The sequence below is a fragment of the Cucumis melo genome, chromosome 1 (assembly GCF_025177605.1).
Source record: "Cucumis melo cultivar AY chromosome 1, USDA_Cmelo_AY_1.0, whole genome shotgun sequence".
Taxonomy (NCBI): domain Eukaryota; kingdom Viridiplantae; phylum Streptophyta; class Magnoliopsida; order Cucurbitales; family Cucurbitaceae; genus Cucumis; species Cucumis melo.
Window position 1 is genome coordinate 11389646 of NC_066857.1, and position 14598 is coordinate 11404243.

Here is a 14598-nt window from a genome sequence, read left to right on the forward strand (position 1 = left end):
CGTCGGATCAAAACGTTCCTTTTTATAAAGAAAGATGATTGTTGTAAGGGCAATGAGTCATAGACAAAGAATTGAATGCTCCCAAGGTTCCTATTGCATGGTGTTAACATCGTATAAGCAAAGTAATAGACACAGCTTGACCTCTAATAATAATGGTTGGTGTTTGTAGAGGAGAAATCTCCAGAGTAAGCATTAGAATTTGAAATTGATGAGAAGGAAGTGAAAACCCTCTTTGTTGGGGAAAATAAAATCTTTCATTATTATTATTATTATTATGATTACTCACATAATAATTCAAGTTATGTGGTTTTTATATATTCTTCATTTTGCTTTCAGATGTACAACAATGATCTAGTGGTCGCAATCTTGTCCCACATATCACAACCAACTTCTACCTTTATAATTAATATGTTATTAAATGTATGACACCAAATCTTATTTTAAAACTATATATTTTTATTTACCTAAATTGTGGCTATTCTTCTCATCATTAATTATAGTTTATAAAATTAGATGTTTAAAATGATTACTTGATGATGTGGTTGCTTACAAAACAAATGTGGTATATATCATATATGTGCCCCTTCATCTTTCATGTAGGTAGGTCGTACTATGAAAATTTATAAACTATGGGCCTATGGCTATGGAAAACAATAATTTCTTCTTCTTTTTTTTTATAATAATTAATGTTATCTTATTATTAGGATTATTTTTAAATATAATAAATTAAACTAAAATATTTATAAAATATAACAAAATATTACGATCTATATACTATTGTAGACTATTATTCATGTATATTTGTATCATGATAGATACATATAATAGTTTAATTTGGTCTCTCATGATTTATTACAGATAGATTGTGATATTTTGTTATATTTGTAAGTTTTCTTATTATCATTGTTTTATAAATATTTTATAGTAATTATTTTAAATGACAAAATTTTATTGTCTATTAATAATGTAGAACGATAAACACTTTATTAAGGATTGATGATATAGTTTGTTAGTGTATTTATTGTAAACATATTGAGCGAATTAACTTGGCATTTAAATTTTTATTTTTTTATTCTTTCTTTTTTCTCTTATATTAAACTAAGAAACATGTTTTGTAATAACTATTCTTTCGTTTCATGCTGTTTGCTATTTTTTAAATTATATATGTAAACATTTTACATTAAAATAAAAAATTTTAAATTAAATATAAAATTTTATGCTTTATTTATGTTAGATAATTATTATACATTTTAGAAGTTAAAAAATGATAAATAATTCTTTTTATTTTGGTTTTGGAAAAAAAAAAAAAAAAAAACCTGAAACTCTAAGCAATAAAAGAATGAACTTGATTTCTTGTTTCCAAATTTTCGATGTAAATATGGAAACGTAATTTTTAAGTAAAATAAAAATAAATTAAAAAAAAAAACAATTCTAAAATGCTTTTGTTTCTTAAAAATCAAAAACAAGAAATAGGAACGAAAAATGTGTGGGAGTATCCACCTCACAAGTTACACAATTTAGGTTAATCTTGGATTGGTCTATCTTAAAAGCCCTGTATTTTTACTTCTATGATATGGGTATAATCCAAGGAGTATGAGGATCGTAAATATATCAATTACATTCAAAATATTTATATATATAGCAACAATTTAAAAAATATATATAAATATAACAAAATTTGTCAAAGTCTACCAATGATAGAAATCTATCACTGGTATACCATGTTACAAATGTTGTCTATCAAAGTCTACCCGATAAACTTAGTTATATTTGTAATTTTTTTAAATATTATATACTTAATTATTATTCCTCAAATTGCTATTTATTATAATTATCCAATGAATAAAGAGATTTTTACACGAAAAACTTTCCATTTAAATTCTATTTTGGTTCCTAAATCTTTTAAAATGTTTGCTTTAGTCGAGAACTTTTTAAAAAGAGTTTACTTTGGTTCTTACTATTAGGATTTTACTAACTCTCTGACGGAACAATGATATGATTTCTATATTTAGATGATTAAGCTGTAGATTCATCATATTAATTAAATTGACTAATCATGTAAACATTTATCTGCAATTTCGTAGGCTTTATTTTCTACCTAGTGTTATTCTTAATTTTACTTTTTAGTTTTTTTCACCTTGTCATGGTGGATGTTATTTGTTAACACTAATAGGCGAGTTTCTTTTTCTACTCGATGTTCTTATGATTTGCTTCCAAAATTTTGTAAAAGTAAAAATAAAAGATGTGGGAGTGAGGGAGGGAAAGATTATGTTTTTGTGTCGATAGAAAAGATTTATATGATAAATTAACACGATCTAAATTAAAAAACAAAATGAGATTTAGGATTTGTCTTTCTCACTATTGAATAAAAAAAAAAAAGAAATCAAACCCATTTTATGAGCTACAATACAAATGAAGGTGGTTATGATAGTTATATAAATGAAAATCTTTAATTCGTGATTGTGTTTGAAATGAAACCATTTTGGAAAAATAATTTAAATGCCAGTCTTTCCAGTATTTGTTTCTACATGTGGCATTCCTTATTAAAAAATTTTAAAAACATTTCAAATATTTCAAATCCTATTAATTACACACAAAATAATAATTTTAATAACTTATCAAACATGTTTTTAAGTCGAGGGACATCTTAAACGTAAAATTAAAAGTTCACAAACCTATTAAATATGAAACTCTTTAGAAGCTCCTGGACATAGACTATAATGTCTTGAAAGGCCAAACATTTCGATTGGGATGGATTTGATCATTTTTTTTTTTTTTTTTGTTGGTTTTGATCGTGTTCATCTCTTTTCTCATATCTCTACTTGCACCCTTCCAACAAAATTGTCCAATTTATGAATTCAAACCTCCCCTCACATCTTGCTTTGCTACGAAGATTCAGGGAATTTATCACTCTTAAGTTTCACCATCTTCCCTTAAAACCAAAACCTAATAATTAGTTTGAAAGATATTTGATCCGAGTAATCAATATTACAAAGAACTACTTGAACAAAAATTGAATCGTGAAATATGAAACCGATGAAAAAGATGGTTAAGTCGAAGCATGTAGAAACAAATTAGTATTATAAATTGGGCTAAAACGTTCGATCCAAATATGAGTTTTTAATTATGTTACATTACTAACTCATTCCATTACCATTCCAAACCAACCCCATGTTGGTAGAGTGTATGGATTGATAATCACCTATGAGTTTACCGGTTGTTAGTTCACTTTCTATTTTGGATGGTAAATAATGGTCTGACAAAAATGAAATATTGTGCACAGACAGTGCTTCAATCTCAAATTTCACCCCTCTTTGAAGCATGGAGTCCAATTCCAACCTAAGGGAGGAAGTAGTCTTTGTAGAAAATGGCAATGCATGAAACAATGATAAAAGGAAACTAGAGCTGTAATGGTAGTAAATTTTACCTCCAATGTGGTACCTCTCTCCGCAAGTAGCATCTTTGTAACAAGGCTTCAGTTCTTCTCTTGTCTGACAGGTTAAACAAGACCTTCAACAGATCAGAAATACAGAAAATGACATTTGAAAATGCACTGCGTACGTGTGTGCACGTGTGGGTGCCAAGTGAGATCCCGCACCCTTGGATGTCAATGGGATGAGACATTGTTCTGGTAGATCGTATTTCTCAGAATCTGAAGCAAAAGCTCCAATCCATTGTAGTTGTGGGATTCTGAGATTCTTTGCATCGTAGGCCATTTGCTTTTGAAAAGGAAACGGGTCAAAAACATTGAAGGGTAAGTAAGCTATCATGCTCTCATTGTTTCACACACAATACAACTGGTTAGTTTGGAGTCTGCATTAAATAATTTAGTAGATAATTGTTTGATTGAGGAGCCTAACCATAGAACCGAAACGATATGTAGTCAGAATGTCAAAACCATATGGATCACAATCTACCAAACAAAATGCAGGCAATGCCAAAACATCAACGAGAAGCCGCAAAAACCTGATCAATACATGTGTGCATATTTCAATGACTCACATGATCAATTGAAAAATGAGATTAGCATGTTTATGACCATAATTTCTTTACCTTCTAGTGGGAACATCTGGATATCCACGTCCCTAAAAGAAAAAGGCTAGCACATTTGAATATGAGAAATTTCATGTTTGTAGGACTTAAGAGGCATGCTCACCGTGATTACAATGCACCGGTTTCTGCTGCAGAACCGGTCATTTGCTAAACGCTGAAACACTGCACGCTCAAAAAATGAAACATCACATACTTCAAATGATCAAAGTGAAAGTTAATATTGAGCTTCCTTGAACAGTGAAACCAGCTTTTATCACTATAGCCTTGACCTGATTCTTTCTCTACAACGAGAATGTAGTCTGCAGCAGTAGCAATATCTGCATATAAAAATAAAAAATAATCATAAAAGCAAGCAGAACTCGATCAAAATGCTTTCACGAAGAGTAATACTTGGATGCATCCAAAGATGCACCCCACTCTCATTACATAACATAAAAATTTAATTAAAATATTTATAAAAAAAAGGTAGGAATAGTTTGTCACGTGACAAATTGTGATTATACAATTTGCCGGAATACACAGAGATAGGTGATGTCTCTAAGATGATGTCTCTAAGATGCATCTAAGGGTTTTCCTTTCAAGAATATGGAGGAAAAGGAATGCCATAAGAACAATGTAATTTAAAGGTATCATTCCAAGTGTCTAATTTAGGCTTCTAATCTAGCGATTTTGGCTAAGTTATATATTAAAAGCAGTAAAGAAAATACGACTCCGAGTTATGTGGAAACCCGAGTACCAGGAGAAAAACCACGATCTGATCACTTTTTTATTATTATCTCATATGAACAAAAGATACAATAGGGAAAAATAAATAGACAACAAGCTTAAGATAAAAAAGGAAAGAATATTGGGTTAATCTTTCCTTGGGCTTAAGCCCATTAATTCTAACATTCCCCCTCAAGTTGAACGTAAATGTCAACAAAGCCCAACTTGCTAACACGTGGATCATTTGAGAAGCCTCTTGGTAAGAACATCAGCAACCTGTTGACTCAAGGAGATGTAAGGAATGCATATGCTAACATTGTCCAATCTTTTGTTAATAAAGTGTCAATCAATCTCCACATGTTTAGCTCTATCATGTTGAACTAGATTGTTGTCGATGCTAATAGCTACCTTATTATCACATAATAATTCATCGACACGTCATTGTCTTGATGAAGGTCAGATAAAACCTTCTATAGCCAAATTTCCTCACATATCCTCAAACTCATAGCCCTATACTCAACTTCAGCATTGCTTCTAGCCACAACCTCATGCTTCTTACTTCTCCAAGTTACGAGATTGCCCCATACAAAAGTACAATAGCCAGAGGCGGATTTTCTGTCAACAAAGGACCCTGCCCAATTAGAATCCGTATAGGCCTCAAGAGCTCTTCTATAGATCTTCCCGAACATCAACCATTTACCATGAGTTGTTTTTAAGTACACCAGAATTCTGCCTCCATGTGATTCTCAAAAGGGGCCTGCATGAGCTTGTTAACGGCATTCACAACGTAGGAGATATCCGATCTAGTGTGTGACAAGTAGATCAATATTCCCACAAGGTGTTGATATTTTTCTTTATCAACTAGAACTTTATTACCTAAGTTTCCCAGTTTACAGTTGAACTCAATAGACGTATAAGCAGGATAGTCAGCAAATCAAGGGTATACTTCCTTTGATATATGGAGATGCCTTCTTTTGATCTAGCTACCTCCATATGAAGGAAATACTTCAGATTTTCCAAGTCTTTAGTTTCAAAATCATCACCCATCTTCTTCTTCAGTTGGATGATCTCAACGGTGTCATCCCCAGATAAAACAATGTCATCAACATAAACAATCAACATAGCAATCTTCCCACCCTTGGAAACTTTTGTAAACAAAGTGTGATCAAAGTGTCCATGACTGTACTTGGGACTTGACAAAGGTAGTAAACCTATCAAACCATGCTCTCGATAACTATTTTAGCCCATACAAGGATTTCTGAAGTTTGCAAGCCCGATGATCAAACTGAGCTTCAAACCCTGGAGAGGGGCTCGTATGGACTCCCTCTACCAAGTCCCCATTCAAGAAGGCATTCTTAACATGTAGTTGATATAAGGGTCAATCCTTATTCACAACAACAGATAACAAGACGCTAACGGTATTTAGTTTTGCAACTGGCACGAAGGCTTCAGAATAATCAACTTCATAGGACTGTGTAAACCCTTTTGCAATTAACCTGGTCTTGTGTTTGTCAAGAGTTCCATCTGCCCTGTATTTGACTTTGGACAGCATTTACATCCCACGGTTTTATGTCCCTTAGGGAGAGTATAGACCTCCCAAGTCTTGTTCTTTTCAAGAGCTCTCATCTCTTCCATAACTGTAGTTTTCCGCACAAGGCACTCAAAAGCAACGTGGGTATTTTTAGGTATCATGGTAGAGTCAAAGGTAGCTGTAAAAGCTCTGAGTTGTGGTGATAGTGATAGACCCCCTATCATCCAACAGTACAGTTGTAGAAGAAAGAAAACTAACATGTAAATAGATTGCTTAGTCGGTTATAAAAGTCTATTAAAAAAGTTAGTTAGAAAATTTAGTAAGAAAGAAAAGGTTAAATAGCACACTAGTCTAAAGGAATAGGCAGAGAGTTTTGTAAGAAGAAATTCCTTTGTTCATTCATGAAAGATAGGGTAACAAAGAGAGGGGTTCTGAATTCTGTAATTGAGTCTTACTATCAATAAAGCAATCTTACTGATTGATTCATAAGAACGGATCTCATCATATTGGTATCAAAGTCTATTCATCCTGGGCTAGAAACAAAAGATGACGAAACAGGCTGAAGAAAGGTTCAAAGTTGTCGAACAAGAGATTACTAATATTCAAGTGAAGAACTTGAAGCAAAGATCACGAAGTAGTTAGAGAAATCAATTTACAAAACGAAAAGAACCAACATTAGCAACAATTAATTTTGAAATACATGGAAGGAATGATGAAGGAGCAATCGAGATCAACCAGCAAAATGAAAGCAAAGATAACAAAGTTGATCGACGAACCTAACCCGACAGAAAAGGAGAACGAAGAGAAGAACAACAATTGGAACAAGTTCAAAAAAGTCAAAATGCCGATATTCAACGACGACAACCCGGATGCGTAGCTCTTTCGCGCGGACCGGTATTTCCATATTCATAAACTGACAGACTCCGAGAAGATGATTGTTGCAACTATTAGTTTTGAAGGACCGGCTCTGTACTAGTACAGAGCACAAGAAGAACAGGAAAAGTTTACAAGTTGGCCAAATTTGAAGGAACGCCTACTAGTGCGATTCCGATCTGTGAGGCAAGGATCGATATGCGGATAATCTTTTAAGATTTGACAAGAGTCAACGGTAGAAGAATATCGAAATCATTTCGATAAATTGATGACACCATTATCAAATCTACCTAACTGAGTAATTGAAGAAACCTTCATGAACGGATTACTACCATGGATCAAAGTTGAAGTTGAGTTTTGTCAACCGATCAATCTAGCCCAAATGATGCGACTAGGGCAACTCGTAGAAAACCAAGAGATCGTCTTAAATGAAGCAAATCTTAAAGGCTACAGTGGAGGTAAGTACTCTACATCATCCTCGTCCATTATTAAATCAAACATCACTGCAAGCCCAAACGATAATAAAGGCAACACCATATTTCCAATGAGAACCATCACATTAAGGGAAAATACGGCTGGAGAAGTGAAGAAAGAAGGACCTTCCAAGAGATTAAGGGTGTGTTTGGGATGAGGTTTTAAGAGGAAAAGGGTTAGGAAATTGGGCCAAACCGTGTTTGGCCCAACGGTTTGGCCTAAGGATTATGATAAATGGGGATTAGGGTTATCCTAATCCCTAAATAAACCTATCTTATCATCTCTTTTACTTTCTTACAACCCTACATTACCCTATCCAACTAACTCAATCCTAATTATATTATTATTTTTTAAATTACTACAATCATAATTTTTCCCCCGAACACATATTATATAGCACTACTATTATAATCCCTCATCTAAACATATACTATCATAACACTACCTTTTATATTCTTTCCCCCAAACACATATTACCATAACACTACCAATAATAACCTTTATCCCAAACACATATTATCATAACACTAGGATTATCATAATCCTAGGATTATTATAATCCTTTTTCCTCGTAACTCTTTCCTTCCCCCAAACGCACCCCAAGTGATGCATAATTCCAAGCTAGAAAAGAAAAAGGCCTCTGTTTTCGCTCATTGCATCGAAAACAGAGGCCTTTTTCTTTGGCTTTGCACCTATGATCATGAGAGTTGCGCCAGCCACATCATTTGGGCTAGACCGATCGGTTGAGAAAACTCAACTTCAGCTTCGATCCATAGCAATAAACCGTTCACGAAGGTTTCTTCAATTACTTAATTAGGCAGATCTGATAATGGCGCCATCAATTTGTCGAAATGATTTCGATTTTCTTCCACCGTTGACTCTTGTCGAATCCTCAAAAATTGTACGCATATCGATCCTTCCCTCACAGACCGGAATCGCACGAGTAGATGTTCCTTCAAATTTGGCCAACTTGTAAACTTTTCCCATTCTTCTTGTGCTCTATATCAGTACAAAGCCGGTCCTTCAAAACTAATAGTTGCAACGATCATCTTCTCGAAGTCTGCTAGTTTATGAATCTGGAAATATCGGTCCGCGCGAAAGAGTAACGCATCCGGGTCGTCTCCGTTGAAAACCGGCATTTCAAATTTTTTGAACTTGTTCCGACGTTGTTCTTCTCTTCACTCTCCTTTTTATTCGGGTTAGGTTCGTCGATCAATTATGTTATCTTTGCTTTCATTTTGCTGGTTGATCATTCCTTTGGTGTATTTCATAATTAATTGTTGTTGATGCTGGTTCTTTTCATTCTGTAAATCAATCTTCTCTAAATGCTTCGTGATCTTTGTTTCAAGTTCTGGTAGTCACTGGAAGTATTAGTAATCTCTTGTTCGACAACTTCGAACCTTTTTACAGCTTTTTTGCCATCTTTCATTTCTTGCCCAGGATGAAATCTCTGATACCAATATGATGAAACTCATTCTTATGAATCAATTTGCTTTATTGATTGTAGACTCAATTACATAATTCAGAACTCCTCTCTCTTTGTTACTCTATCTTTCAAGAATGAACGAAGGAATTTCTTCTTAAAAAACTGTCTGCCTATTCCTTCAGACTAGTGTGCTAAACCTTTTCTTTTTAAATAACTTTTCTAACTAACAACAGACTTTTATAACCAACTAACCAATCTATTTACATGTTAGTTTTCTTTCTTCTACGACTGTACTCTTCTACGACTGTACTACGACTATACTGTTGGATGAGAGGGGGTCTATGATTCACCAATTTCAAGCCCTGAATTATTATAGAGGCGATCAATTTCGGTACCACGAATGTGTGACTGCTATAAAGAATCAGAACTCAACGGCGCATGAAAACGGTTGATCGATGGATTTAGGGTTTGTGACACGTGGATTGGCAACTGACCAAAAGGGTTATGCAGTTGGGCAAAGGAGGTCGGTTGGTAGTAAGCCGGTTGAACACCGGAGAAGATGGATGGCGGCGGTGGACATACGGGCTTGGAAGAGGTGACACTGGGCAGACATACTTGGCGCATGCAGTTGGTTTCCTCCACTAGGCGGCGTGGTTGGCTCCAAGGGTGGTCCCAAACTGCTCACTGACGGCGTTTGAAGCTGTCAGAGCAATTTTTCCATGGCGGCGGCAATAACGGTGTTGATCCCAACGGCAGCAATTTCGGTCTTTGTTTTGGTTTCATCAATATTAGTGTCTAGGGTTTCGTCTTTACCTAGCTGTAATACCATATTAAAAGTGGTAAAGAAAATACGACACTAAATTACGTGGAAACCCGAGTATCGAGAGAAAAACCACGATCTGCCTTTCTTATTATTATCTCATATGAACAAAAGATAAAATAGGGAGAAAATAAATAGACAACTAAGTTTAAGATTAAAAAAAAAATATATTAGGGTTAATTTTTCCTTGGGCTTAAGCCCACTAATTCTAACATTATATATCTAGTATCAGCGAGACAGCATACCTGTAACTTCTTCAACTTGAACAGGAATAAATTGGGCCTGCATGAGATTGAGATGCATACGTGCAAATCAGTTACAGCTGAGAGTGACTAAAGAGGCAATTGTATTGTGAAGAATAATAATCTTTACACTGTTAGGCTTCTTCAAGCAATCAAATCTTCTGCCAGCTTCTGAGAACCTCAACCAACCCATCACCAACCTATAAAAAAAGTGACTGTCAAGATTCAGTTCTTAAATTTCTTCCTCAATGAAAATGTCAAGAGTCAGGGCTTAATTTTCTTCCACAAGGAAAACAGATTGCAGCGCTAAGAGGAAATTTAACAGAATCTAATGGTATAGAAAAGCCTGACATGGGTATCAACCCACAAAACAAATAATTATGAACTACAGACTGCTTGGAAAGGATTAAGTCAAGAAAGCAAGCAGCATTCCGCACTATATTCTTCTTTTCTGAACTGGCATATGTTTTCCTCGATACTCACCCATTACCAACAGAAACCTGAGAGAACACAAGTTTAAATGATCATCAGAAACAGACATAAACTATATGATTAAAAGAAAAGTGCAATTGATCGTAATTCAACACCTAATAGTGATGCAAGACAACAAATAATTATGCATTAATTTTATCAAAGAACAGCATTTTGTGGCACGGAGCCAACCCTAAATACTATACTGAAATTGGATCCCACATGAACCAATATAATCATAGAGGAAAAGAAGATATGTAAATTGAAGCCAAAGTAAAATGAAGTGCAGCACCAACCACATTCAAATTATGTCGGCTACATTGCAAAAGAATGCAGATGTCGTTGATTGCCCGGTCAACAACTGACTGATCTGAAAAGTATTCATCATTATATGAGGAAGCCAATGTCATTAAACTCTGTTATACCATAACCAAGCAAAACAAGGAAAGGTTCAGAAAATCTTCTGCCACAAACTTGCTGAAATCATAAATTTGAAGGATCTGTTGAAATTTGAATTTTCTGAACATGCCTGCCAATTAATTGTTGTAAGATGTTGAATCTTAGAACATAATTGTGGGTTTTATTACCTGTAAATATAGAGGGATGCATATAATACATATCTCTCTTTGAGCTATGTCTATTTTCTCGCAGAAGCTGCTGAATTATGAGTAGAACTCTAAGCAAGACATCTGATAGAACAAAATAATATCAAATACAAGTGTACTCTACAGTGTATACAGATTATGATTTTGTAGTATCATTCCTCGGAATAACCAATTCACCTAGTCTACGGACATGGCTTTCCCTTTGAAGTGTTAGAACATCCTTCCCTTCAGATAAATTGAACCTACAACAACTGCATAAAAAATTAGCGAAAAACCATCTAAAATCTCTTTTGGTACAAATATCGTTTTCAAAACACAAGTCCAATTTCAAGATAGTGTCATCTTCACATTCGAGAACTAAACTTTCTTGAAAAATAAAAATATTGTGTCTAAAAACAAAAGAATGACTGAAAACTAGGTCATAAACGTAAAACGCATTTTAGTTAAGAATTAAGATTGAGCAGTGACTTTCGAAAATGACAAATCGTAGCTAAACTATGCAACTCTGCTTCAAGTTCTAGAGATATATTCGCATCCAACTAACACATATTTTCTGCTGGTATTTTCTGAGCGGCTACTGATTTGGCCTTCGATACGATCCAATGACCCGATGGTAAATAAAGAATCGAAAACTAGAGAAAATTTTCACACGAGTAGGCAAATGAATGCTCGTAGTTGAGTAAAGCACTTAAAAACATTGTAGATCATGAACTTTATTTGGTTAGCAATCCGAAGATTCAAAAGATTGGAAGCAAAATGAATATTCTATACAGAAAATTACGAACCAGTTTTCAAGGGAATTGGTGCAGTAACTTTTGAACCGATCGATGGCGATCATCTTGGAGCTTCCATTGCTCAGTTCGACGATCATAGATCTAGTTAGCTCTGCAAAAGATTGAATTGGAAAACGGAAAGAAAATAGCAGCGACGAAACAGAAATCAATTGGAATAAATATGAAAATCAGAAAAATCAATGGAATTGTGACCTGTGATTTTCCTCAGAACTTCAATTCTCTCCAAGCTTCCTCGGTTTCCCTCCATTTTTCTTCGATGCAATTGGTTTTCAAAATATTCTGCATCCTTTATATATACGGCTGTGGCTGTACGCATTACTTTCTTTAAAAAAAAAATAGGAAAAAAAAACTTACTTTTGTTTAGTAAAATTGAACTTAAAAAGATTATTATTACGGTTAACGTTATAATAGTACGTAGTTATGATAATTTGAGTTTGAGATGCATATTATTTTAATTTAGATTATAATAGTATGTATATAATGTGTCAAATTTAGAAAAAGAATACAAATGTATCGAGATTACACTTGAATGAGAGATATTCGTAACTCTAACAAACATGTCTCTACTTTTTAAGGCAAATCTAATGCTAACTTTGTCTATATACTAGGTGAAGTCATCACAAAACAACGTTGCATCTCTTTTCATCATCTTGATTCCTCAACAACAAGATATCCATATTTCTATGTTGCGTCAAAACTTCACTAGGACGAGTTTTAGCCCTTCATTAGGACAAAACATGCTTGAAATGCTATATAGAGCTTAGGAGTGATTCACGCACTTTACTAGGCTTGTCAAGGTAAAAATAGTACTTTTCAAAACTCTACCAACCTACTTTGCAACCAAGCTTCTATTGACCTAATGGTTATCTAATAGGCTTTATCAGGTCATTACAACTCTTACCGAGATGTATAATTTATGTAGTTATTGTGTCGATTAAGAACTATTAAGTCCAATTATGTGCTTTTGGGTGTCGCTATGTGTATTGGGATGTCATCAACTTTTTCTCTCTTGACTGGACATGCTTATCAAGAACCATTATAAACCAACATATGGTCAACTTTCCAACTTAGCTTCGACGAACCCTTTGAGCCAGCTTGAAATCAGTAAATTCTTCACATGGATAGGGCTCAAAAACTTGGAAAAAAATCGCAGTGCAATTTTTTTTCCGACAAAGAGCAACCTTAATTATTTCTTCGATTACAAAGTAATTTCAACTATATTGACTTCCAAAAGTTTAAAAACTCTTCTTAACAAATTAGAACCCATAAACAATAGGACAACGATAATAATTATAATTACAACCCCAAGGTGGAATCTAATGCCAAATCATAATATAACCAATTTAACAACACAAAACATACATCACATAAATCTAGCAACATTCATCTCCTGAATAAGCACCCACCAAATGCATTAGAATGATTAAAGGATTAAACATGCTTTGTATAACTTCAAAAAAAAATTAGAAGTTGTACATCTGAAGCTCAAAATGCTCATTATTTTGTAGTCGTAGTTGAACACGAACAAGTCTTGGACAACCACAAGGTCTTTCCTACTATTTTCTTGGATTTAGAATTAGTTTATAGGAACAAGAATGTGATTTGAGAACAACAAATTAAGAGAGTTTTTTTTTTGTGAGATTTGCATAATTTACACTAAATTTGAGCAAATGACATTAAACCTTCATCAAAATTAATCCTCACCTACTTATAAGCATTAGCCATACAAGTAATGCTTGAAGTGAGTTAACAAGAATTTGACGGTTCAAATTCATTCCATTAAGCTTAAAGTGTTGGACACATCCACTGAGTTGATGTTGGATTTTTTCACTATAAAAATATTATACAACCATATGAAATTTGTAATTTAATTAGCCCTAAATTAATTAATTTTCAATATAATTATATAATATCAAATCATAAAATAATTAATAATTTAATTAATTATAATTTAATATCCAATATTAAAATACTATTTTATCTATTTATTCCAATCAATTGAATTTCTTATCTTTAAATCCTATTTAAATATCATTTCTCTCTCAATTTGTAATCATTAACTATATCTAATATTATTAAAGATTCAATCTCTAATTCAATTTGAACGATTCGGATTTCTCGATCACATTGTTCTAAGTGTAATTCCATAATGAGATAGTAGAGGGAACTAATAGACCTACTGATTATGAGCTCCAACGATCGAAGATTTACCAGCTAAACTATTTTTAACCAAGTTAACCAACATTCAGTAATTAACTGGATTTTCAACAATAGCTCATAGCTACATTCCTCACTATAATATATTTGCATCCACTTGATTTAAACATGATTAGTAAATCAACTCTTCATAGGTTGTTCATAGTTTTGGCCAGGTCAAAATATTGTTTTACCTCTGAAATTATATCTTGGTTTATGGCCCATCCATTAAACTAAGTTCCTCTTATGCCAATAAGAGAGCGAGACCACTTGTTTAATATCTAGAGTTAGCACTTAAGGGAATAACATTTCTACTATTCCTAGAAGCGGGATGGAGTTAATTCCATTATGCACCCTATGTCCCCAACTATACAGATCTTACCTTTGAAATAGGAGATTTATTGGGCT

General features: G+C 33.6%; 1 protein-coding gene across 2 annotated transcripts; it reads right to left on the bottom strand.

The window, feature by feature from the left end:
• Nucleotides 1–3062: 3062 nt before the first annotated feature.
• Nucleotides 3063–12278, bottom strand: LOC103501238 (meiotic recombination protein SPO11-1). 2 transcript variants are annotated; one of them, XM_008464768.3, is made up of 15 exons: nt 12187–12278; nt 11986–12085; nt 11378–11442; nt 11183–11284; nt 10892–10965; nt 10608–10624; nt 10255–10324; nt 10128–10164; nt 4323–4370; nt 4157–4215; nt 4054–4085; nt 3861–3966; nt 3599–3719; nt 3428–3491; nt 3063–3339 (listed from the first exon to the last, which is right to left on the bottom strand). In XM_008464768.3, the coding sequence occupies exons 1-15, from the start codon at nt 12239–12241 to the stop codon at nt 3138–3140; spliced, it is 1152 nt and encodes a 383-aa protein (XP_008462990.1). In that variant the 5' UTR covers nt 12242–12278; the 3' UTR covers nt 3063–3137. The 2 variants fall into 2 exon arrangements, with proteins under 2 accessions (XP_008462990.1, XP_008462989.1); XM_008464767.3 differs by having other exon boundaries at nt 11378–11451.
• Nucleotides 12279–14598: the final 2320 nt, after the last annotated feature.

Coding starts and splice junctions, on each gene's coding strand:
- LOC103501238 (XM_008464767.3), bottom strand. CDS start 12,241: ATGGAGGGAAACCGAGGAAGCTTGGAGAGAATTGAAGTTCTGAGGAAA. Junction 4,371..10,127: donor TCAAGTTGAAGAAGTTACAG/GTATGCTGTCTC, acceptor TTTTATATGCAG/ATATTGCTACTGCTGCAGAC. Junction 3,967..4,053: donor CCAGATGTTCCCACTAGAAG/GTAAAGAAATTA, acceptor TGTATTGATCAG/GTTTTTGCGGCTTCTCGTTG.